The sequence below is a fragment of the Alligator mississippiensis genome, chromosome 6 (assembly GCF_030867095.1).
Source record: "Alligator mississippiensis isolate rAllMis1 chromosome 6, rAllMis1, whole genome shotgun sequence".
In the NCBI taxonomy this organism is placed as follows: domain Eukaryota; kingdom Metazoa; phylum Chordata; order Crocodylia; family Alligatoridae; genus Alligator; species Alligator mississippiensis.
This window is the reverse complement of record NC_081829.1, coordinates 8,222,354-8,246,000: the sequence shown is the minus strand read 5'-3', so window position 1 is coordinate 8,246,000 and position 23,647 is coordinate 8,222,354. Positions and strand designations below refer to the sequence as shown.

At 55.6% G+C, this 23,647-nt stretch overlaps 1 protein-coding gene across 1 annotated transcript in view; it reads left to right on the top strand.

Annotated features, from left to right (window-relative positions):
• The window catches only part of DLGAP3 (DLG associated protein 3), a 115,619-nt gene that overhangs the window by 78,525 nt on the left and 13,447 nt on the right, over window positions 1–23,647 (top strand). The window contains exon 3 of the mRNA XM_019488065.2: window positions 16,812–17,868. Within this exon, the coding sequence (XP_019343610.1) occupies window positions 16,870–17,868 (999 nt within the window). The 5' untranslated portion in view covers window positions 16,812–16,869. The remainder of the gene's footprint in view (window positions 1–16,811; window positions 17,869–23,647) is intronic.

Below are 23,647 nucleotides of genomic sequence, written 5' to 3'. Positions count from 1 at the left end.
CTGGGCCAGGTAGATCGGGAAGGTCAGATGTTCTCTTAGCTCCAGCCTAGATCCTAATTCCTTTGCCTCCGTACACATGGAATGGGGAACGGGCCTGTGCCAAGTTCCAGGTGCCCTAGGGAGCAAGTGGGGGCTGGATATCTGATCCACCCCTGAATTTCTGCCTGCTTCTAGATGGACCCAAGCACCACCCTCGCATGGCTTTGCCCACCATGTCTGACCAAAGGGCTGGAAGAAGCCTCCAGGCCTGGGGTATTTAGTCCTTGCACATGTAGGCCAAGGAAGCCTCCACATCCCCACTTCCTTGTGCTCTCAGATGGACAGGGTGGAAATGAAGCATAATTAAATGAACCCATCTCCATTCAGTGGGGGAGCCAGAAGGAGAGATGGGGAGCCTGCGATCCACACAAAACCAGTCCCTACCCCAAGCAAGGCAAAAAAGGGAAAGGGGCCAGGAGGCTTCCATGGCTGACCAGAGAAATCCAGGGCAGCCTAAGGGCCAAAAGGGGAGCACATAAAAAGTGGAAACAGGGTGAGATCACTAAAGATGAATATACCTCCTCTGCTCGTGCTTGTAGGGAGGCAGTTAGGCGGGCCAAAGCTACCATGGAGCTGAGGATGGCAACCCAAGTAAAGGACAACAAGAAATTGTTTTTTAGATACATTGGGAGTAAAAGGAAGGCCCAGGGAGGAATAGGACCGCTGCTAAATGGGCAGAAACAATTGGTGACAGATAGGGGGGACAAGGCTGAACTCCTCAACGAGTTCTTTGCCTCAGTGTTCCTAAGTGAGGGGCACGACAAGTCTCTCACGGGGGTTGTAGAGAGGCAGCAGCAAGGCGCCAGACTGCCGTGCGTAGATCCTGAGGTGGTGCAGAGTCACTTGGAAGAACTGGATGCCTTTAAATTGGCAGGCCCGGATGAGCTTCATCCGAGGGTGCTGAAGGCACTGGCCGACATCATTGCAGAGCCACTGGCGGGAATATTCGAACGCTCGTGGCGCACAGGCCAAGTCCCGGAGGACCGGAAAAGGGCTAACGTGGTCCCCATTTTCAAAAAGGGGAGGAAGGAGGACCCGGGCAACTATAGGCCAGTCAGTCTCACCTTCATCCTTGGTAAAGTCTTTGAAAAAATTATCAAGGCTCACATTTGTGAGAGCCCGGCAGGGCAAATTATGCTGAGGGGAAACCAGCACGGGTTTGTGGCGGGCAGATCGTGCCTGACCAACCTAGTCTCTTTCTATGACCAGGTTATGAAACGCCTGGACACAGGAGGAGGGGTGGATGTCGTATACTTAGACTTCAGGAAGGCCTTCGATACGGTATCCCACCCCATACTGGTGAACAAGTTAAGAGGCTGTGATGTGGATAACTGCACAGTCCGGTGGGTGGCGAATTGGCTAGAGGGTCGCACCCAAAGAGTCGTGGTGGATGGGTCGGTCTCGACCTGGAAGGGTGTGGGCAGTGGGGTCCCGCAGGGCTCGGTCCTTGGACCGATACTCTTTAATGTCTTCATCAGCGACTTGGACGAGGGAGTCAAATGTACTCTGTCCAAGTTTGCAGATGACACAAAGCTATGGGGAGAAGTGGACACGGCGGAGGGCAGGGAACAGCTGCAGGCAGACCTGGATAGGATGGACAAGTGGGCAGAAAACAACAGGATGCAGTTCAACAAGGAGAAATGCAAAGTGCTGCACCTAGGGAGGAAAAATGTCCAGCACACCTACAGCCTAGGGAATGACCTGCTGGGTGGCACGGAGGTGGAAAGGGATCTTGGAGTCCTAGTGGACTCCAAGATGAACACGAGCCGGCAGTGTGACAAAGCCATCAGAAAAGCCAATGGCACTTTATCGTGCATCAGCAGATGCATGACAAATAGGTCCAGGGAGGTGATACTTCCCCTCTATCGGGCGCTGGTCAGACCGCAGTTGGAGTACTGCGTGCAATTCTGGGCGCCACACTTCAAGAAGGATGCGGATAACCTGGAGAGGGTCCAGAGAAGGGCAACTCGTATGGTCAAGGGCCTGCAGACCTCTCCCTATGAGGAGAGACTAGAGAAACTGGACCTTTTCAGCCTCCGCAAGAGAAGGTTGAGAGGCGACCTTGTGGCTGCCTATAAGTTCATCACGGGGGCACAGAAGGGAATTGGTGAGTATTTATTCACCAAGGTGCCCCTGGGGGTTACAAGAAACAATGGCCACAAGCTAGCAGAGAGCAGATTTAGATTGGACATTAGGAAGAACTTCTTCACAGTTCGAGTGGCCAAGGTCTGGAACGGGCTCCCAAGGGAGGTGGTGCTCTCCCCTACCCTGGGGGTCTTCAAGAGGAGGTTAGATGAGTATCTAGCTGGGGTCATCTAGACCCAGCACTCTTTCCTGCTTATGCAGGGGGTCGGACTCGATGATCTATTGAGGTCCCTTCCGACCCTAACATCTATGAATCTATGAATCTACCCTAAGTGGCTGCTCTAGTGCCTGGTTGCCTCCCCAGTCTGCCCCCAGGAGAAGCCCTGTTCTGTATGCAGCGGTGGCTCACCTGGGACTTGCCGGAGAGAAAAGCCTCCCCTGCCAGGCACCATATGGTTTATCATCTCCACAGCAAATTAGAGCGTTTGGCTCTTGGCGGAGGGGCCATTTATCTGCCAGCCTCGAAACCCAGCGCTCGCTGATGATGAGTCCTCTCTCATGCTGCCTGACCCTCTCTGCCAGGGAGAAAATGCAGCGGAAGCAAAAGCGAGCAACTAACTTTGCAGTGGGGGAATTGCTGATGGGAGTTTCTCCCGGCGTCAGATGTAATAAAGGCAAGAAGTGAGTTATTTGTAATGGTAATTACGTGCCTCCAGTTTATCCTAGCACATAATTGTGTGGGCGGTAGGTTCCCACTGGTGGTAATTACCCTGGTGTTAAATGGCACAATATTAAGGCGTGCTGATTTTTCCCTTTTTTATTTTGCAGTTTACTGTAACAAATTCGGCTCGTATCAACAGCTCTAACGCCAAGATCCCACCCTGGCAAAGCCCGCTTCCCGGCTTTGGCTCAGATCTGATTTTCTGAGGAGCTGTTCGCATCTCCTTCTTGCTGTCTTGTTCCCCCTTTGGCTCCATCTCGAGCTGTTCTGCCTTGGCAGCCTTCTGCTCTCGCCTCCCCTCCATCCTAGCCTTGCCCAACATCTGCTCTTGTTCTTGTCTTGAATACGAGACATCCTCCAGACTGGACCATAGGGCCCTCATGGCAATTCTCCCCTTCCCATCCGAGTCAGCATATCAGTCCTTTGTGGCTTCTCAGCCACTCTCTGGCCTGATGTCTTCATCACCTGCAAGCTCTTTGTTTCCTGCTCTTCCTTGTTCCGATCTCCTTTTCCTTCCATTTTCTTTCTGTATTCAGATGGGCTGTTCTCCCCTTGGCCCAGTGCCCTTTATCTTTGCAGAGATGCTGAATTTGCAGCTGCACATGCTGTCTGGGAGAGGGGTGTGGGTGCCACTTTTCCAGTGCAACATGGGCACCAGCATGGTCCATCTGCTGGCTGGAGACCTAGGAATCCTTCTTCTCTTTGGGGTCGAGGATGGGAATTTGGTGGGGCTGGTGATGGAGGTATCAGATCACCCTTTATCTGCCCATTGTGGGGTTGTTCCTCACACTCCTTTTGGAAGCATTGGAGTCTGGAGCGTGTGACTAGGTTTTCTATGCATCAGATCTGTGTTTCCATCTCAGCTCTGCCTCCAGCTGCTGACTTCCCGAGTATCTGCAGCAGGTTCCTTGCCCAGAGTCACTAATGAACTCCATCTCCCTGCGTGGGGGGTTGAACTGGCCCCTTAGGACCAAGGTCGATCTGAAAAATTGCCTGAAGCTGGATAGGCCCAAGTCTGGCATAAGAGGCCTTTCCACAATGAGGGGAAATCTCATCTGTGCTGGGCTTGGCTTTGTGGAGTGAACTCCCTATGGAAACTCAGCCCATCAAATGCCTCCCTACTGTCTGCTCCAAGGCCAGGCATGTTCCTCAGCTCCTTCTCTGAGGGAAGCACACAGCAGCGTGCCCATGCAGGAGGAGGATCAAGCACATGACAGATGGTAGATGTGTCTGAGGGTGCCTCAGAAATACCCTGGGGCATGGAAGTCTGTGGGGAACGGGACCCAGCACCCTTTCCTGCAAGGAGAGCTGAGGTAGTGGAGGCAGAGGGGTCAGCGGAAGAGCTGGTGATAAGCTGCCTGTCTTTGGGGAATGCCTGCTATTGAAGTAGTTGGGTCTCTGTGCCATCAACCTTGATGTGGGGGTGGTGGGGTGGGAGTGGGAGGTGGAGGGGTTCAGAGCCAGCACTGTTTCCCCTGGAGTAACTCGTAGGGGACGAGAGGTCTGCAGCATGGGAGGTCATTGGGGCTTGTCTGTGAATGGGGGTCTGGATCTCTGCTCGGAGGCCACCCCTCTCCCTAGCTCTCTGGAAATGTTTGAGTGCAGGGACCTGGATTTACATGATGAGTTAGAGGAGGAGATAAAGATGCCTCCGGGCAGGCCCACGCATCCAGGTCGCTGGGTGCAGGGAAGTCAAACCAGTCTCTGCCTCTCAGCTGGGCCATGTTCCATGGGGTGCCCGGGGTCCCATTTGCTCTGTGCGTCAGGAAAGCATGGGCCTCTCTGGAGCACTTGGGGCGGTGACTCAGTCAGTGGGCAAGGAGGGCTGGTGGGTGAGAGGAGCCCCCGCGTGCAGGGGAAGCGAGAACAGCACTGGGTGATGGCACGCCACAGCCCATCCTCCTGGAAATCCAGAGCAGCTCCTTTCTGAAGCACTTGGTCATGATTTTGGCCTGCCTCTCGATGCCAGGCAAGCAAAACAGGCCCCTCTTGAGCTTCACCCAAGCTTAGGGAGCATATTCGTGTCCTCCCCTTGCATCTTTGGCCTACTAGCAATGAGGCCTCCAGAAATGAGCCTTAAATCCCACCGCCCTGCAAGGAGGAATGGAAGGAACGGGGGGATGGATTCATGGGGAGGCTCCTGCCAGGGGATCAGAGCTGGGATGGCAACCCAGGGCCTCCCGAATCATGGACCATTGTCTGGCTCTGCAAGATGAGGGGGCAGTTTCTACCCTGAGCTGGGGACACCATAGGATCTCTAGCCACACATGCACAGCAAATAAGCAGCTCAGATTGTGGGGACTTGGTCCAAATTTAGGCCCTTTAGGAAGTCATGGGACCAAGTCCTCTGAGCAGCTAGTGGTCCGCAAGGCTGGGATGAGGTTGCAGAGATCTCCTTGGCACACTTGCTGGATCACAGCCTGCTTTCTGGAGGAGGTCAGCAGTTGTCCCTGTGTTTCCAGCTCACTTGCCTGTCATCCCCTTTGGCTCCTGGCTAGACCAGTCCCTTGCTGTTTCCACTTGTTGCTGGATTTCTCATCCTCCCCCCACTGCCCTTGAGCTGTCCAGATACAGCCAGCTCTGTCCCCACCTGCTGCAGGCACCTGAGAGGGTTATGCCTGGCAGGGGCTGCTGTGAGCCGGGGCTGGCGCTGACACGCCTGGCTGGAGAGGCTTTGTGGAAGGTGGTATTACCATGAGAAGCAGCAGCCGCTGGCAGGGAGGGAGGCGATGATCCCTGTTATCAGCACCCGCATGCTCTCCCCAGCAGCTTTCCATTAGCAGCATCGTTGTCCTATCGGCCCTGCCGGCTCCTCTCTGAGCACTAGTCCTTGAAATGACCCTTATCTCCCTAGGAAGGTGCAGCGCCGCGACTCTGGTTCCAGTCTTAGCCTCTGCAGCGATGCTGCTTTCGCCCCTGAATGCCAACTGGGCATGAGAGGAGCCTGGATCCTGGTCTCTGGGGGGCAGGATCCTGAGGGGTGGGGATCCCTGGGGGGCCCATGGCCACTCTTTTCAGTGAAACTGGGGTCCCAGCTCTGATCTGTCCCAGGAGCTGGTGTGGGCTGTGATCCACACAGCGGCCTCACTTGTGGTTTGCTGGCACCTGGCCCCCTCCTGCCACTGTTCAGCCAGCCCCAGTGTGGCTGGTCCCCAGGCTGCCCTGGTGCAGTGCATGTGATGCCCAGGCTGGGTGCTGATGCTGGCTGGGCTTGCACGCAGCCTGCAGTAATTGAGGCATCACTGCCATGCAGCAGAGCTCATGCACTCCGTAAATCCTGCCAAGGCGGCTGTGCTGAGCCGTGGCCGTGATGCACAGCGATGCCAGGCCGGCTTGGGGGTTGTGTGTGCTGTGGTGGGCAGGGATGGGGGTGGGTGGGGGGGTCAAGTCAGATCCCTCGCACTCGCTCTGTTTCCCTGAGTGCTCAGGGGGTGGCTCTGGGGCTAGCCCCAGCTCCCACAGCACTAGCGGGAGGGTGGGGGCTGTCAGGGAGGAAAGGCTCGTGGGGTGGGGCATACAGGGATTGCTGGCATGCAGGGGGTTGTGCTGCATTGTGGTGGGTAGGGGCTATGCCATGCAGGGTATTTGAGAGGGTGGAGATCAGCCAGGGGCATTTCCCTCCCACTGGTCTGTTTTGGTTTGCTGGGTGACCATCGGACCTTAGCCAGCAGGCTGGGTCCCTGCTAGTCCGGGTCCCTGCTAGTATCCCAGTGCTCCCTCCCATCCCCAGCTTGCAGCCCTCCCTGGGGACAGATCTGCCCATCCCTCCCTTGCCTCTCCTCCCTCTTCTCCCCCCATCCTTCGAGACCAGTCTGAGACCTTTCCACCCCCAGCTTTGAGCTGACCATTTGCTTATCCCATCCTGTCCTTGCTGTGGCAGATCCCAGGGTGGGTGAGGAAGGTCCCTCAGAGGGGCACTACTGCATACCCCACCCCCTCCCAGTGCTCCAGATGGGGGCTGGGGACCATGGTGCTGCCCGCCCCCACCTCCTGCCCACGCGCTGCCTGGCTTCATTACAAGCCTTCCTCAGGGCTCTTCTTCCCCGGTGCTGACAGCGCTTTATGAGAAAATTACAGAGCTGCCTTGCTCTCGCAGGCCCTGGGCCTGGCTTTGTTTAATTCATCTCATTCCCCGGCACAAAAGCCCGGGCGGCACGTAATCATGGGCTGCTCCGCTATTTTGACTTGCGCCTGCCGATGTAGTCGCAATATTTAAATCAGCGGGGTGGCTTTCCTCCCTCCGTGCCAGGCGTTGATACCTCTGCTCCCACGCTCTCCCCCCACCTAGGCTTCCAACCCGCTGCCACCCCCAGCCTTGGCTCAGTGTGCAGAGCACTGCACTGCAACGGCCTGATGCGAGGGGGAGCACAGCTGTCTACAACCGTTGACTGGCTGCTTTGCAGCAGCACTGGGGGACCCCAGGCCCTTGCTGTGCCAGATGCTGTACAAATGCAGGAGGAAGAGAGGAGCAATGGGTCAGAAACAGAGCAGAACTTGTCCTCCTTGCCCCGGCTTGGAAGACCAGTCCCTAACCTGTCCCCCCTGCGTCGCAGTGAGTGCTTTCCCTCCTGGTCTAGCTGCCTTTATCCTCTGTGCTGCACAAACTTGGGGAGCGGGGGAGTGAATATGCAACCGGAGCCCTGCTGCTTCTATAGTCCAAATCTAGAGCTTTCATGCTTGCAAAGTATGCCTATGCCACCAACTCGCTGTGCCAAGCATCAGTGCCCTCCAGCATGCCAGGCTGCCTCCTAAGCCATGCTGGAGCAGGGCTGCATGCAAACTAGTTAGCTTGTCCATGGAGTCATTAGCCCAGACTCTCAGCAATGCTCATTAGCCCGCCTTCAGCACTGTGTGAATGCGGCTGTGCCACTTCCACTTCAGGGGCTGTTCAAACGGAGCGGCACATTTTAGGCGAGAATGCTGCTGCCTGGGGTGGCAAGTTTGTTGTGCAGGTGACTGCGGTATGGGGCTTATGACACATGCTCAAGAGGCTCTGATGCCAGACAGCAGATAAGTGTGGGATTCCTGCCGCACAAACTAGAATTGCCATATTTTTGGTGTTCAGGTTTCAGGAGAGGTGCCTTGTTAACTGACTGCTTGATAGTATCCTCTCTCCAAAACCAGCTGGGTTGAAGGAGGTCGGTGCCTTCCCCACCTGAAGAGAAAGAGGCAAAGCCAGCATGGAGGGACCCAGACATCCTGCCTTCCTATCTCTTGCTCTAAATACTAAATGGTGACATTTTGCAATGAGGTTTCTCTTGTGAAACAGTTCTCTGTGGGGAGGTGGAGTGCTGGACCCAGCCTGGAAATGAATTTCTGCAGGGAGCAAGGGCTGTCGTAAACCACGCTGCCTCCCATCCCGAGTGCCAGGCAGGTTTCTTTGACACATCTTCCCTAGCATAAATCCAGGGCAGGCTGTGCATGTGTCTGGCTGGCAGGAAGATCTGGGATTATCCAGTCTGGAGGGGAGAAGTCTGAGTGGGGGTTTGATAAGAGTCTTCAATACAAAAAGAGTTGTTACACAGAGGATGATGATTGCTTGTTCTCTGTGTCCACAGGGGACAGGACAAGGTGTAATGGGCTGAAATTGCAGCAACGGAGATTTGGTCAGCTGCTAGGAAGAGCCGTCTAGCTCGGAGGCTGGTTAAGTAAGGAACAGATGCTCTAGTGAGAGGGCAGAGTCTCTGTCACTGGGATGAATATCTGACTGGGCTGGTACAGACTGGGCTGACTCTGCTTGAGCAGTTGGTTGGATGCCGTGATCTCCTGAGGGCCCTGCCAGTCTCATTTTCTGATGATTCCACACATATACTGTATTTTCTAGCCCCAAGGAAGACACATACCTTGTCTTGGGAAGGCAGCATGAAGAAGAAATGGATTTTCCCGGAGTCGTGGCTGAATCCTGACTGCATGGACTCACTCAGCCAGTTTCTGGTTGCTTCCAGCAAAAGCTGCTTTCAGCTTTCTCATAGCTGCTGCTGAATAGACATTAGCTTTTGACGGCAGCTGTGAAAGGGTTAAAACTGAGTGCTGGCCAGAAAATCAAGCAGCTATGATAGCATCTCCATCTCCATGCTTCCCCTTGTCTAGTGGGGCAGAGCAGGTGGCATTGGGGACGGGAGCCATCCCCATGGGCAGGAACCAGTGGAGGAGTCTGAGAAGCTCCATCTCCATGGCCAGATCTTTGACCTGGCAGGGCAGGCAGTGGGGGTCAGGGAGGGAGAGAGGGACCAAGCGGCCTCCTTGGTTGGTGGCATCTGGACTCTAGTGGGGCGGTGAGTAATGTCTTGGCTAAGCCCACTGTTCAACCATGTCTGTCTCCTTGAAGAAGGGGCACTTGTGCCTGGGAGTCCAGGGATGAGTAGAGAGGACCAGCCAGTCCTCATTCAGGGCCTGGTTTTTGAATGTCGTAGCTCTGGCTGGGACTTGCCCAAGCAGGGAGCCTTCGCGCTCATCTCCTCATGGCAGCAGCTGCCAGACCCATCCTGTGAGCTCTTGTTCTTCCTGGCTGCTCCGCTCTGCGTATCCTAATGAAGACATACCATTGTCTCCTGCACAGCCCAGGCAGGCAATGCCCTGCCATACTCACTGCAGGTCTCCGCAAGGCTTTCCATCTCATTTCTCATTCCAGTTTTTATAAGCTTGTCTTTAAATTCATTGTGCTGGCCACACTGGTCCAGCCACCTTTACCCTTTGCCAGCTGGATCCCCTGCTTATGTCCATACCTGAGGGGAGGGTGCCCTCCTCTGTGCCATGGCAGGTTGTGTCCCATTCCCTGCGGGGCTCAGTTTATTCCAAGTGTATGAGATTTTGCTGCTCGCCGTTGGCCGTGTATAAGTGCAAACACTGTGATGAAGTCTGCAAATCACCTGTTGCTCTGGGGAAGAGGCTGCTCTTAGCATCCTAGGTGGATTTATTGATTTCAGTGAGAGATGGGGCCGAGCTATGAATCCAGGTCTAAATGCCCCTCAGAATTCATGGCATGAGCCATAGCCGCTTGCCAACCAGGAGAGTTTGAGGGGGGTTGTAGGCTATTGCAATGAGGCCGGACATCCTGAGCAGATCCAGGGATGGATGCTCATAAGTCCCTGCCCAGAGCCCTCCCCAGGCTGCCAACCCAGTGGCTGAGCTACTGGCACAGCCCCTTCTTTAGTTAGTCACAGGCTGGGCTGGTGCTGGGAGCTGCTGCCAGGGATGATGTTGGACCCAGGCTTTGGGTTCAGCCTTGTGGTTTTGCTCCAGGCTAGCTGCCCCTTCTGAACATCACTCTGACCTCTCCCTGTACCTGCGGTCTTCTCCCTGGTCCCTCTCTCTGCTAAGCTGGCATCTCCTGTCACCAGAGCCCAAGCAGGGCCTATTGGGTCCGTGCATGATTCAGAGCCCTGATGAGCAGCTCTCTGCTTTTAATTGCTGGCTCCGTCTCTGCAGTGCCTCATGCTCAGCTCTAGCTCACACCAGCAGGGCTGGGGGTGCATGGTTGTGGCCATTTTAATAAATAAATAACTTGGATTTGTTAATGCTGTGTTTGCCGTGTCTGCAGGACTGAAGGGCCTGCACCTGTCCGGCTCAGTGGGGTGACACGGGAGAGCCCTGCCCATGTCACGAGGCTCTGGCAGCTGGGCACGGACTCATTCTTCAGCAGCTTCTGCCAGGAAGAGAGCTGTCTTCCATTGTACTGGGCTAAGCTTCAGATGGAGCAATTAAGGAGCCTCGTTAGAGCAGGAGTCAGATTGCCAGGGAGGGAAGCAGGCGAGCGCGACCGAACATCCAGCCTTGTGGAGAGGAAGAAAGGGAAGGAGAGGAGCTTATTAGAGGAGACTCGTTCCTAGGGGTTGTAATTCTGTGCCTGAGGCCACATGGGCTGCTGGCGGTCCTGTCCCCTCTCCCCAGCTCCACGCAGACCTGTTCTGTCCCTGGGGTGATGGCACCCGTGTCAGGAGGATTGAAGCCTTTTACTGGGCTCTGTAAAGGGCCATCTCCCCCTTGGCCTTTCTGTCACTCTGCCAGGAGGTGGACCTGAGTTGATGGCCTAAGGCTAGGGGATTCCTCGCAAGAGAAGAGCTGTGGAGAGGGCATCCCATGGGGCATAGACATTGTGGGGCTGTGTGGGCACTGTGCTGAGCCGCAGTCTCACCCTGCTACCCCAGCCCAGAGCTCCTCAATGCACTGCTCTGCAGATGCACCTCGCTCCTGCTCTCTTCCTTTCCCGTAAGTGCCCAGAGCTCTGCTGAAATCCATCCTTCAGGCTTTTGTCAGATGGACTAAAGTCTGTTTTTCCCACCCCACCCCACTTCCGAGCTGGGCTTGGATTGAACTGGGGGTGGCTGTGACTGCAGGCTGCCACAGCATCACTGGGCTCGTCTTTTCACATGCTGTGTGACCCATACCAGACTCAGAGCCCTGCTGTGGGTTACCAGGGATGGAGGCTTCCTGGCCACAGCAAATGGATCCAAGTGCCCACAGCCAACAGGGGAAGATGGATGCTTTCAACCGCCTCTCTCTGTCTCCGTACAGAGCCACCGCTTGTGCAATTACCTTGGTCTCACGTACAGTTTACCTTTCTTAACGTATGATCTCGAAGACAGGTTGCCCAAGGCACCCTTGCTAAATATGCTAACAAGATCGCTAATGGCGTCTGTTAATTAGCCAAGCTACGCTGGAGAATAAGTAATTTCCTCATTTATAGTCATAACAAAGCCAGCCCTTTGACGGATTCTAATGAAGTCAAAAGCACGCAGTCTCGTGTGCACTCTGCCGCCCAAGCCCCGGGCTGTGTTTGCATCATGCTTGGGATTTGGGCTGCGACTGCAGGACATGAGCAGTAGTGTTGTGCTCTCCAGTGCAGAGCTGCCTTCTCCTTGCGCCTGCATCTCGTGGGTAATCCTGTGCCATGATGAGCGGCTGTGGCAGTCAGTCTGTGAGTGCCACATTTCCCCATCCGTGGCAGCCCCGTTCGCCATCCCTCCCTCTTTGCCGTGTCCTAGCTATCAGCTGCTTTCAGCTTTTTTCCCCTGTGTGTTCTCCCAGCCACTTCTCACAGCTTTTTAAAGCACGAAGGGGCCATGCTGAGTGTCCCGTTTGACACAGAGCCTTTTACCCAAGATCCCTGCTCAGCTTGATGGGGCAGACAAGTCATCAGCCACTTTCCAGTGGAGAAGTGTACTCCCCAGCAGAAATGCAGGTCATCGAATCATAGAAAACAAGGGTTGGAAGGGACCTTAGGAGGTCACGAAGTCCAACCCCTTGCTTAAAGCAGCACCAGCCCCAACTAGATCATCCCAGTCAAGGCTTTGTCTAGCCTGGCCTTAACAACCTTGAAGGATGGAGACTCCACAATCTCCAATCCAAGGATGGAGGTCTTATTTGTTCTTATTTTCCTGGTGTCATCTTCTGGCTGCTGGACCTTCGTCTGCCTTTATCCAGTCTCAAAAACCACCTCACTGGGGGGTGGTGGTGCTTGCCAACCACAAACAAGCCATCTTCTCACCTGTCCCAGGATGGACTACACCGATTGAGCCTTCTTAGTGTCTCGCTACAGGTAGATGTTCCCAATCTTGGCTCATACAGGTAGCTTTGGTGGGGATGCTTTCCTGCATCATTAGCTTTGTTAACTCAAATGCTGAGTTACCGGGTGGGCTGGCTGGTTTGGGACTGTCCCATTTGCTGTCATGCACTGCTGTTGAACTGGGGGGCAACAGGAGTTAGTATAGGACTCTGCATGTCAAGATGGAAGGGCCTGCATCTGTGGGAGCCCTGGATGATACGAGTCATTGCCAGTGATGTGGGAAGAGCCCAGGGCTCAGATCGCAGGGGGGCTATGGGTCAGGGCTGAGGAGCTGGCGTTGATGAGCAGAAGCAGCCCAGGACTGGGATAGCTGGGGAGCTGCGGGTCAGGCTTGAAGGGCACTGGCACAGTTGTGTGTGAGGAACTTTGCCAAGTGCCTGCATGTATTAAATTTGATTTTTATGGCCACATGAAACCGCCGAGGCAAGACACTTCCGGTTGCTTTAAAAAGGCAGCTGTAAAAAAAATGTCCTTAGTGCCACTGAATTTATTTGTCCTACTCATACTTTATGGCAGCACCAGGCGCTCTGGCCTGCTGAAGAGCTGCTTATTCATAAGCTACTGATATGAAAGGATACACCCGGCTTGCCTGCCTGCTCTTGGGGAAGCTACTGTCTGTCTGTCGAGGATGTCTGTTGCCATTGTGGCTTTCCCCTTGTCCACCTTTTTCCTTCCTGATTTAATTTGCATTAATAATTATTAAACCACGACGTGCGTTTTCTAGGCTCCCACGTGAACTAAACCCAGAGTATGGTGCCGGGGGAATAATCTGACCTTGTTTCTTGTGTCTTTGGAGATGGCTTTTTTATTTTTCTCACGAGCTGCTGCAAAGACTCAGAATAGGGCAGAGAAAAAGGGTGGGAAAAAAGAAAACAGCCCTAAAGCTGACACTACTATAGAGGCTTTAAAAGCAACTTTCCCCCCTCCCCCCATCCCTGATTGCAATTGGGAAGGATTTCAGAGGGTTGAGAAATACCTTCCTGTACCCCAGGCATCGGCACAGTTCTCACAGGGGTCACAGCGGGTCCTCTGAAGGGTTTTGCTCAAGGTCATCCAGGAAGCGGGTAGCAGACCTGATAGACGGAGGCAGCCCATGGAGACCCAGTTCGGTGCCTGCATCTCAAGGCCCTATTTGCTGCCAGTGCTCTGATGGGATGGAAAGTCATGGGCTGACTGTCATAGGCCTTGCAGTGCTATTGTGCTTCCTGCCTGGGCTGGGGTCACCAACTAAGCGGTTTGGGTCTGGGTTGATTTTGGCATGCGAGACCTCCAAGCAAAGCTGAACCAGAAAGTAAAGCCCCACATGAGTGTTGGGGTATGTGCTAAGGTGGGACTGAGTCTCCCTGGATGCTTGTGCTCACTGAGGATCCCTGCAATGCCAGGGTCGGGCAGTCTCATGTCCTGCCCATATTCCAGGGAGGTAATTTCTTCTTCCCTAAATCCCCCTTTTTCTATGTAGCTTCCAAAGCACTTAGCACTGATGGAGCCCTTTCAGACTGCCACGCTGACATTAGCCCCTCCTGGGAGGCAGTGAATGCTCCCTAGTTAAAGGCAGGGAAAGTGAGGTGAAGCAGTGGTATGGCTTGCCTGTGTCCCTGCAGTCAGCCAGCATTAGGACTGAGGGCCTCTGGGTGGCTAACCTTGCTCTCCATCCTCCAGACTGCACCTCCCTGCAAGCTGCTGTGCACTTCTCTAGTCTGGGGCTGGAACGGGTCTGGGCTCCAGAGACCTGGATTCCATTCTGGCCTGTGGACAAGTCACTTTGTTCCTCTGATTCCCTTCCTGCAGCGTAGGGGTGATGATACTGCCCTCCCTCCCCATGCGAACTGCTTTGAGATCTGCTGAGGTGAGTGGCTGGCTCAGAGTAAGGTTTTTGGTTGCAGCCGTGTTGGTCTAAGGACATAGGCAGGCAAGGTTCTTTGGGTAGATGTGGTATCTTTTATTAGACCAACAGAGTAGTTGGAGAACTCAACTACAGCAGTCTCCCTTGCTTACCTTTGACATGGCCCCTTCCCTCCCTTCTCTACCTTTTGTTTTCCTAATTCCCACCTATTTACATTTTCACTGACCTCCTGTTGCACTTTTAGCGTCTGTCATTCCTTGGGATCTCAGAACAAGAGCAGAGACCCCCTATGCCAGGTGCTCGTGCCCAAAAGCTTGCAAAGAACGTTTTCCCAATTAGTTTAATAAAAGATATCACATCTACCCAAAGAACCTGGCCTGGCTCGGAGTAAAGCATTATTATTGCCATTAATAACAATAAACCCATGTCACGTTCCGGCCCAGAGACAGTGGCTTTTAATTTGAGGAATTCTTTGGGCTTCTTCCAGTTGAGGCAGTGGATAAAAACACCCAGCCCTGCAGCACCTGTCTTCCCAAAGCACTTCATAGGTTATACCTACAGGTACTGTTCTCCCATGCCAGGGACATATGGCTGGCTACCTCTAGGGTGGAAGGTGGCAGCTGTTGAATGGCTGCAATGTTGCTCATCAGTTTGGGATGGGAAGTGAAGACAGATCTCATACCTGCTTGGAAAAGCAAGGAAGAGGTCAGGTGGTTGATTATAATGACTCCATTTGGCCAGGCCACTGGGCTTCACACTGCTGTTGGGGAAATGACTTGGGATCTTTAGAGACTGCAGAGGGACAAGGCCGGGGCTGCGTGTTTCGGCATCCCCAGCGAGGGGCTGTGTGATAAGAGGCATCCATAGGCACTGGGGCTTCCACAGTGGGGTTGGTGATTTGGGATACACAGTGGACTGTCCTTTCTAGCTGAGGCCCTTTCTGGTTTCAGAGGATGGAGCAGGGTGACACGACTCCCTCTCCTGGCTACCAGCATCCCTCTGGTCTCCTGCCCCAGCCCTGACCAGGTCTAACCCTGTTCAGGATGGCAGGAGCAAAAGCATCTCATCTCCAGGCCCTGTCATTTGCTGCTGGAACTCCCTCATTTATGAGAAACTGAGAAATGGTTTTCTCACCTGCAGCCCTTGGGGCTGACAGACCCGCCAAAGGTCAGGAGCAGTGTGAAGAGTAGCTGGTCCGTTGGGATAACACAGGGTTGTCCTACTTCTAAGTGGCTGGGGGCCAAATGCTCCATGGGTTGTTCTAGGGCAACAGTCTGGGGCCAGTCTCCAGCAAGGGCTGGGATCTCTGACTAACACGAGGCCCTGGTGATGCTTAAGCAAAGAGTCAAGAAAGGGCAACGTGAGATAAATGCCAGCACCCCCGTGGCCTGAGGGGGAAGCCTGTTAGAGAGAAGAGCCAGGCTGTTCCCTCCAAACCTACCGTGGAATAAAATGCCCTGGATCCGGTTTAACTTTCTTTGCTCAGTTTCTTTCTTCCTATTATTTCGCTTGGCTTGAATGGAGAACGGCAGGTGCTTTGATAAATGGTAGGAGCCGATCGGCTCCTGAGGGTATGAGGTAGCTGCTATAAATACCTCCGTAACCTCCACCCGAACATTGAAGAAGGGCCATTTGGACGGCTTGATTGAAGTGCTGCAGGGAGGCCGGGGAGGGATTGAGATCTCCTATCACAGCGGAGCCTCTCTCTTCCCTACAGCTCCTTATTGCAGCTCATTAGCAGCCACGTGAGCGGAGCTGGTGGGGGGGAAAAGCATTTCACCAGAACCATTTTCCCTCAGAAAAGGCTGCTCCATTGCCATCGGAAAGGCTTTGTGCAGTTGCCTGCCGGGGACCCGGGGCGGGGAGGGGGGAGAAGGCAGCCGCAAAGTTCTGCCCGTCTTGCAAATTCCAGCTCCAACATTTTGGGACCGTGCAAGCTTCGGGGTTTTCTACTTGCAACGACCATTTGCTCTGATGCTTTCAGCCTAGCGGGGCAGGGTGGTGCTGAGCTCTGTTTGAGAAGCCCAAGTCAAAACCCGAGCAGTTGGGTTATGTTGCAACGAGCCGTTTTGATCAGTTCGAACCACGGGTTCTTCCTCTCCCAGCATTGTCCTTTGTAGGAGAGTTTTGGAGTCTTCAGGTTGTTCTGAATGAAACCAAATCCCTTCCTAGCATGGAGTTTCTGTCCTCTACCCAGCTCCATGGGGGAGCAGGACTTGGAGGCTGGGATCTCAGCCTGTTTGGCTAGAGGCGCCGTCTTCGGCACCTGCAATGTTGCAGTCCCTTCAGACTTGATTTGCAAACGCGGCTGAGTTTTGAGATGCAGTGTCCAGATCCTCCCTCAAAGCCAGCAGAGCTCTGCTGATTGACTATTATGGGGAACCTCTGGACCATACGTTTGGTCCATATAGATACGCAGGTCTGAAAAGGTCCCCTTTGGCTCTCTGTGGTGGCTGGGGGATGAGGCAGAGACTTGGGGGTTTGGAAACGTGGGCCCAAGCCCTGGATGCATGATGAGGGCTCAGGAGGTGATTAACGTGCCTGTCCTGTCTTTACAGGTGACCCGGCAGGGACAACCCTGCAGAATGCGGTGGCTACGCGTAGGGCTCTGACACCATGAAGGGCTACCATGGGGAGCGTAGCCAGTCACAGCACTCCACGGGGCATCCTTGCCACTGCATCCCAGAGGACTGCGAGCAGCCCATGGACTTCATCCGCCACGGCCAGGAAGGCAGGCCGTCATATCTCCTCAGCCCCAGCGAGCCTTGTTCCTTGGACCAGCATTACTGCCCCTCTCGGAGCCCCGAGTGCCCGGGCGGGCCGATGAGCCTGACCGAACCGCTGTCAGCCAGCAGCAGCAGCACCTTCCCTAGGATGCACCACACGCCGCAGCAGTACGACTCGTGTGATGAGTGCATGGCTGCGACCCACCCCTCCAGCAAGATCAACCGCCTCCCTCCGACCCTGCTGGACCAGTTCGAGAAGCAGCTGCCGCTGCACCACGACGGCTTCCACACCCTGCAGTACCAGCGGGCCAGCACCACGGAGCAGCGGAGCGAGAGCCCCAGCCGCATCCGCCACCTGGTCCACTCCGTCCAGAAGCTCTTTGCCAAGTCCCACTCGCTGGAGGCCCCGGCCAAGCGGGAGTACAACGGCACCAAGATGGAGGGCCGAGGGGACGGCTACCACCATCACCACCATCACCAGTCCCGCCACGGCAAGCGGAGCAAGAGCAAGGACCGCAAGCTGGACTCTCGCCACCGCACCAAGATGATGGGCTGGTGGAGCTCCGACGACAACCTGGACAGCGACAGCAGCTACATGGTGTCGGGCCGGCACGCCGTGGACCAGAGCACCCAGTACTGTGTGGATGCGCCCGAAAGTGCCTTCAGAGACTTGACCTTGAAGAGTCTCAAGAGCGGGGGGGAGGGCAAGTGCCTGGCCTGTGCCGGGATGTCCATGTCGCTGGACGGCCAGACGCTGAAGAGGAGCGCCTGGCACACCATGACGGTCAGCCAGGCCCGGGAGGCGTACCCCAGCTCAGGAGGCAGCCAGGAGAAAACCTTGATGCTGCAGGAGGCCAAGGCCAAAGACAGAGCCTATCAGTACCTCCAGGTAAGGAGCGTTCTTGGGGCAGGAGCCCGGGGTGGCAAGCGGGGCCTTAGGGACAGTGCAAGGGGCCTGGTGGCTCTAGATCCAGGGATCACATCTAGCCTGGCTGGAAATCCTCCCATCCCCTGTGGGCACTGCTAGGGGAAAGGACAGCCTTGCCCAGCACCATGCCTGGCAAGCAGGTGGGAACAAGGCTGGCTGGTGCAGTGGTCAGGACAGTGTGAGAAAGTGCTGGAGCTGAACCGTGTCCCAGCCTTCCCTGGGGGGCTTTGGTGCCCTCTGCAGAGCCCAGCCGAGGGCTCCTGTTCGTGCCGTGGAGGTAAAAGAAAGACAACTGGGGTCATCTCTTCTGCCTGGGCCTTTCTCCTGGATTGTGTGGCAGAGGGGAACTTATTCCTGACCTGGCACAACCTCAGGGCCACCCCACCTTCTCTTGCCAGTTCTTGGAGGGGCAATCCCCCATCTGAGGGTGTTCAAGGCATTTCTAATGGCTTTGGGGGAATAGGCAAGGACTGCCGCATGGTGATGAGTATGAGGGCGCTGCAGAGTGGGGCCACATGTGGGCTTTTGCCCTTTGTCATCTCAGGGTGCTCGCAAACCCTGCAGGCCCTCATAGCATCTAGCCTGGGTCACTATAGGCTGCTACGTCCATTTTACAGACTGGGAAACTGAGGCACAGAGTGGGAAAGTGATTCATCCCCAGTTCACACAGAGAGACTTGCCAAAAATAGAACCGCCCAGAAGCTGGGCCTGTCTAGGCCACTGGCAGGTGACTGAAGCAGGCCCATGCTGGCGCGGCTCCCTGGCACCCTCAGGGTCAGATGTCTCAAGGCATCGTACATGCCATTTCCACTCCCTGCAAGCACTGCCTGCCTGGGAGCCCCCTGCTCTGAGGCCCTTGCTTCCCAGCCTGCTACACCGTTATCTGCTGCTTTGGGTTGTGCCCCAGGCAAACTCCAAAGCCCGTAGCAGCCTCAGCTGGAGCCAGTGCTCCTGATCCTGGCTCTCACACCCACTGCCCCTGCAGCCTTATCATCTGCCGTTTTCTCTGAAGGCAGGTGGCAGTGCCCGGACAGCAGCAGAAGGCTGGGAGGAAGGGATGCCTCTTTGTGGGGTAGGCACCCCACAAAGGTTAGGGCTGGGTTGCAGCCTCCATCATCTCTCCTCCTCTCTGCCTGGGTGAGGTCTCACCGTGTCTCTGCAGGGCTCTGATCTTATGATTGGAGCCTCTGGGCACTTCCTTAGTACTGTATGTGTCCCACTTGCTGTCCTCAACTCGGAAGAGAAGGATACTGCTCAGTGCTATGATATCTTAATAATCAGCAGCATCCTTCCCCGTTCGAGCTGAGGACTGGAAGTGAAGCACCTATGCCAGTAGAGCCACCATGGATGACTGGGGAGGGGGAGAAGATGGGGAGCCTCTAGTGCCATGGGGCTAGGAGGCAGAGAGGCTGGGATCAGGGTCGTGCTATAATGGACAGGCAGACCAGGACAGGACATGCTGTTGTGTTCAGTGGTGGTACAGAAGCTCAAGCCTACCAGCCCCTCCTGCCAAGAGCTCCCCGGGGGGATGCACTGCGTGGGCAGCTGGCTGGCTGGCCAGCTCCGGCTGCTTTTAATGAGCACTCGTCTTTCAAAGAAAAGTGCTCCTCTTTCTACTGCAGCCTCACACGGCCCGTCTGTGCCGTCACACATGTGGGAAAGGCCCTGAGCCGCGCTGCCCTGACTCTGGGTTTTGGAGCCCTCTTTTGGAACATCTGGCAACACCAGCCCAAGCTTTTCCTGGAGGAGCGGCTTGGAGAGAAGGGAGCCTCTGATGCTGAGTCCACTTCTGCATCTCCAGAAACACTTGGCACTCCCCTCCCCACCCAGCAAGGCCCCATCCCTGCATTAACTGGAAAACCGAGGCTTGCACCAAGGGCCTATATTGCTTTTGGGAGCAGGGTGGGCTCCAGGATGACGGCTCCTTGGGGGCTTGGGGTGGTGGGGAGGATCGCAGAGGTGCCCTGAGCTGTAGGGCAAGCCCAGCTGCCAGTCGCTCTTCTCCAGAAATGGGAGCAGAGGAGGCCACAGCTGTCTTTCCCTTTTGCTTTACTCTCCCCCGCCTCCCCACAATGCATGGCGGCTGGTGCCTTGATGTGTGCAATGAGAGAAATGTCAGTGCTATAATAGCCTCGTCCTCCAAAGGCACAAAGCGCGAGGCTTTTATTAAAGGCAGAGAGGATTGTGTTCGTGGCGGTGGGGGGCTTCCAGAGGCCGGAGTCCCCAGCGCTGCACAGCCCAGCTCCTGCTCACTCCTAATAACGGCCGAATAAACAATGAGGGGCCTTGGCTTTCGGAGGCAGATGGAGGCCTGATCAGTGGGGTCCCAGCTCTAATGAGGAGCTAATAGAGTAGCGGAGGCAGAAGGGAGAGAGGCAGCTTGTGCAAAAGCATCCTCCGTTCATTGCAGAAGGACGCAGGCTGAGCTCTCCAATTCCTCGGAGCAGCCAGCCCTGCAGTGAGTTGCATGTCGCTGTGAGCTTATTGCAGGAAGGAGCGATGTCCCCAAGCAGGGCAAGGGCTCCAGGAGCCTGGCTACTGCCTTCATCACACCCCTGTCCTCTCCCTGAGGAGCCTGCAGACAGACAGCGCTCCTCTCCGGGCATAGACAGCAGCGGCTCAAGGCTCCTCCTGCTTCAGGTGTCACAGCTTCCAAGCTGAGGCCTGATTCTGCTGTTTGTCTGGTGTAAATCGAGGAGGTGTTGTGTCAGGGTGACAGCAGGATGGAGCCCCAAGGACCCTGGCTTCATTGAGTCCTTGGTGACATCAAGCCCAGGAGCTGGACAGGGACCCCCACCCCAAGCTCACTCTGCAGGACATGTGGGTCTGTGTCCTCTCTGCTGCTCCCCTCTGCTTGGACCAGCCTAATGTCATGGGAACTGGCGTGCCACCGAGCAGAATCCAGCTGTGCATTGCTTTATTCAACTCTGGCATCTGTATGTACAGTGCCTAGCACTATAGTCCCTGAGCTCAGAGGGACTGTGCTCCCGTGCTCTTGCTGGCTCCAGCCAGCTCTCTTTATCCCTCACCTTTGTGAGCAACCGACTTGTGGGCAGGTTTCAGCGCTGCTCTGAAGCCGCGGCCTCTGTCCCACGGGCACCAGGGAATGTGCTGAGGCTGCTGCCAGGCCGTGGCCGGTCCCTGCAGGTTAACAGGGCCCCCGAAACTCTGCCCCGCTCCTTCACCAGCTTCTTTTCCAGGCAGGCACCGCAGATGGTGGCCTGGCCAGCTCAGCTACTGCAGCTGCATCCAGTCTCGCGGCTACTTCCAGCCTCCGGTTCCTGCTGCAGCCTGTCAGGATTCCTCCCCCAGTGCCTGCCTTGCTCTTTAACATGCACCTCACAGGCCCATGCAGAGCTCCCCAGCTCCTGAAGTGCAAATGATAGGGCCTGCTTTCCCCCCTGCAATAAAGACCTTTCCTTCTGCCTGCAGCCAAGCCAGGCTCCATCCACATCCATCTGTGCTTACCCGCCTCTACGAAACTGAGCCCAGGGGCCCAGAGGCCAAGGGGGAACCACCCTTGGATGTTGTGTTTCAGCCCTGGGATAACGGAGCCCCTGCACCCTGCTTGCCTGTCACTGCTGGGCCAGCTCCCAGGGAAGACCTGTCACTGCTCCATGAGCTGTGATTGAGGACTAAACCCTGAATGTGCGAGCTCTGGACCCTCAGCCTGCCCCCTAGCACTTCACTGTGCCATGCTGCTATTTGTTTCACACCCCAAAATTAGAAAATTGTGAATAACCTGTCTGTCTAATGAGCTCATTGCTGGGCTCCTGTCCCCTGCATGGTCACGGCTGGGAGCTGCCTGTGCCAGCCAGCTGGGGCAGCCCCTTCCAGGCTGCACCACTAAGCAGGACCAGGAACAGAGTGGGAGAAGGGCAGCGTGCGAGTGGGAGAGAGCTGGTGTGTGCATGTGCGTGTGCACGCATGCATTGGAGGGAGGGTCCACATGTGCATTCATGCATGGGATTGTGTTTGTGAGTCCACACGTGTGTTTGAAGGAGAGATTGTGTGCCCATGCGTGCATGTGTGTGTACACGTGGGTGGGTCCACGTATGTGTGTGAGGGAGAAAGATTGTGTGCGCGTGTGCGCACGTGTGTGATGGAGAGATTGCATGTGCACGTCCACGGGTGTGTGAGAAGGAAAGCGACGGGGGGGGGAGGGGGGGGAATGTGCGCCTGAGTGAGTGATGAACACGTGAACCTGTGTAAGAATGAACACCAGAGTCTGCCAGTGTGAGGTGGCACACGTGTGTGTGTGTGTGTGTGTGTGCATGTGACATTTCTTGGGCTGGGTCTGGCTGGCTGCTTTGGCTGCCCCGCTGGCAGGAGGGGGCCTGTCAGGAGGCAGCGGCTCTCCTGGGGGGGGTCCCCATGGGGTCCCCTTGCCCCTTTGAGCAGATACCTTGAAACAAACCTTGCTGCCAGCTGTGTTGGTGCAAATCTGGAGTGACAACACCACTAGATTTACACTGGAGAACCCAAGAGCTGTCTGAGCCCACATGACACTTGCCCCGTCTGCTGTGCGGGGGCCTTGACCAAGGGAGAGGCTGTCTGATCCATGGGCTGGGGTGGGCTGCCTCCTGCTCTCTCATGCTGGAAATCTGGAGTGACTTCATTTGCCTTCATTGCAATCCCTCCGGTTTCATGCCCTCAGGAGAGAGCAAAAAAGCACTTCTAGGATGTAGTGGGGCACAACCCTCCTCCCCCAACCTTTTCTCCCACTGGGCAGGCAGAGGGGCCATGGTCACCCAGAAGCTGCTGCATCAAAGCAGCACCCGCACACTGCAGGGTGCAAGGTATTTAGCAACCTCAGAGCCCCATCTCTGCTCCGGCTCCTGGGGCTATGGGTGGGCTTGACCGGGACTGCGAGGAGAGGGATGTGCCTGTGCAGTACGTGTGAGGTTTCCCTTTGTAATGACAGACTAATGAGCTCCTCTCTTCCCTGGGGGAAGGAGACAGTGAATGAATAGTCTCTACGACAGCACTCATCTTGCTCAGGCAGGCTGTGCTTGGGATGGAGCCTGGGCCTGAAGTCTGTACCAGGCGCTGTCCCAGAGCTCCCCCATGGCAATGGCTGCCCCATTAGAGTTCCTCTAGAGCCGAGAGGGAAACTCCGTCTGACGGATGCTCAGGAGAAGGGGCAGGGTATCAGGGGCTGAGGTGCAGTGTCTCAAAGGGTTGGCTTGGTCCAGAGGTTTAGATGCTTCTCCCAGCTCCTCCTGCCCAAAGTAGGGGATTGTCTAGGTCTGACAGAGAGGATGAGGAAGGGATGGTTTCTTCCCATGGCTGACAGTTCCCTCACCCCTAGAGCAACACTCCCAGCAGCTGATAGGTAGGGGTATGTGCAGCCCGTGGGGAACAGATGGGACCTGCCTGAAATGGCATGGAGGGGATGCTCCTTGAGATGGCTGGGCACAGACAGAGCCTCCTGTTCCTTTGGGCTGTCTAGGTTCTAGGTCCCAATCTTTTTGCCCTATGACCCTATGATAGGGCTTATGACCCTTCACCACCATGGGTGGCCCCTCTTCTGGTCCAAGCTCGAGTCGGATAATGGGATGTTTGTAGGGCTTGTGACCCTACTTGTTAGGACTGACCGCATTTGGGGGCATGCCCCTTAGTTTGGGAGCTGCTCTTCAAGGCAGCACTCACTTAGGTTCTCCCCCGTGTCCTACCCTGGATAATGCAGTCCTGGCGTGAACGGCTGAGTCTGCTACACCCCACATCTGCGCTGGCAGCC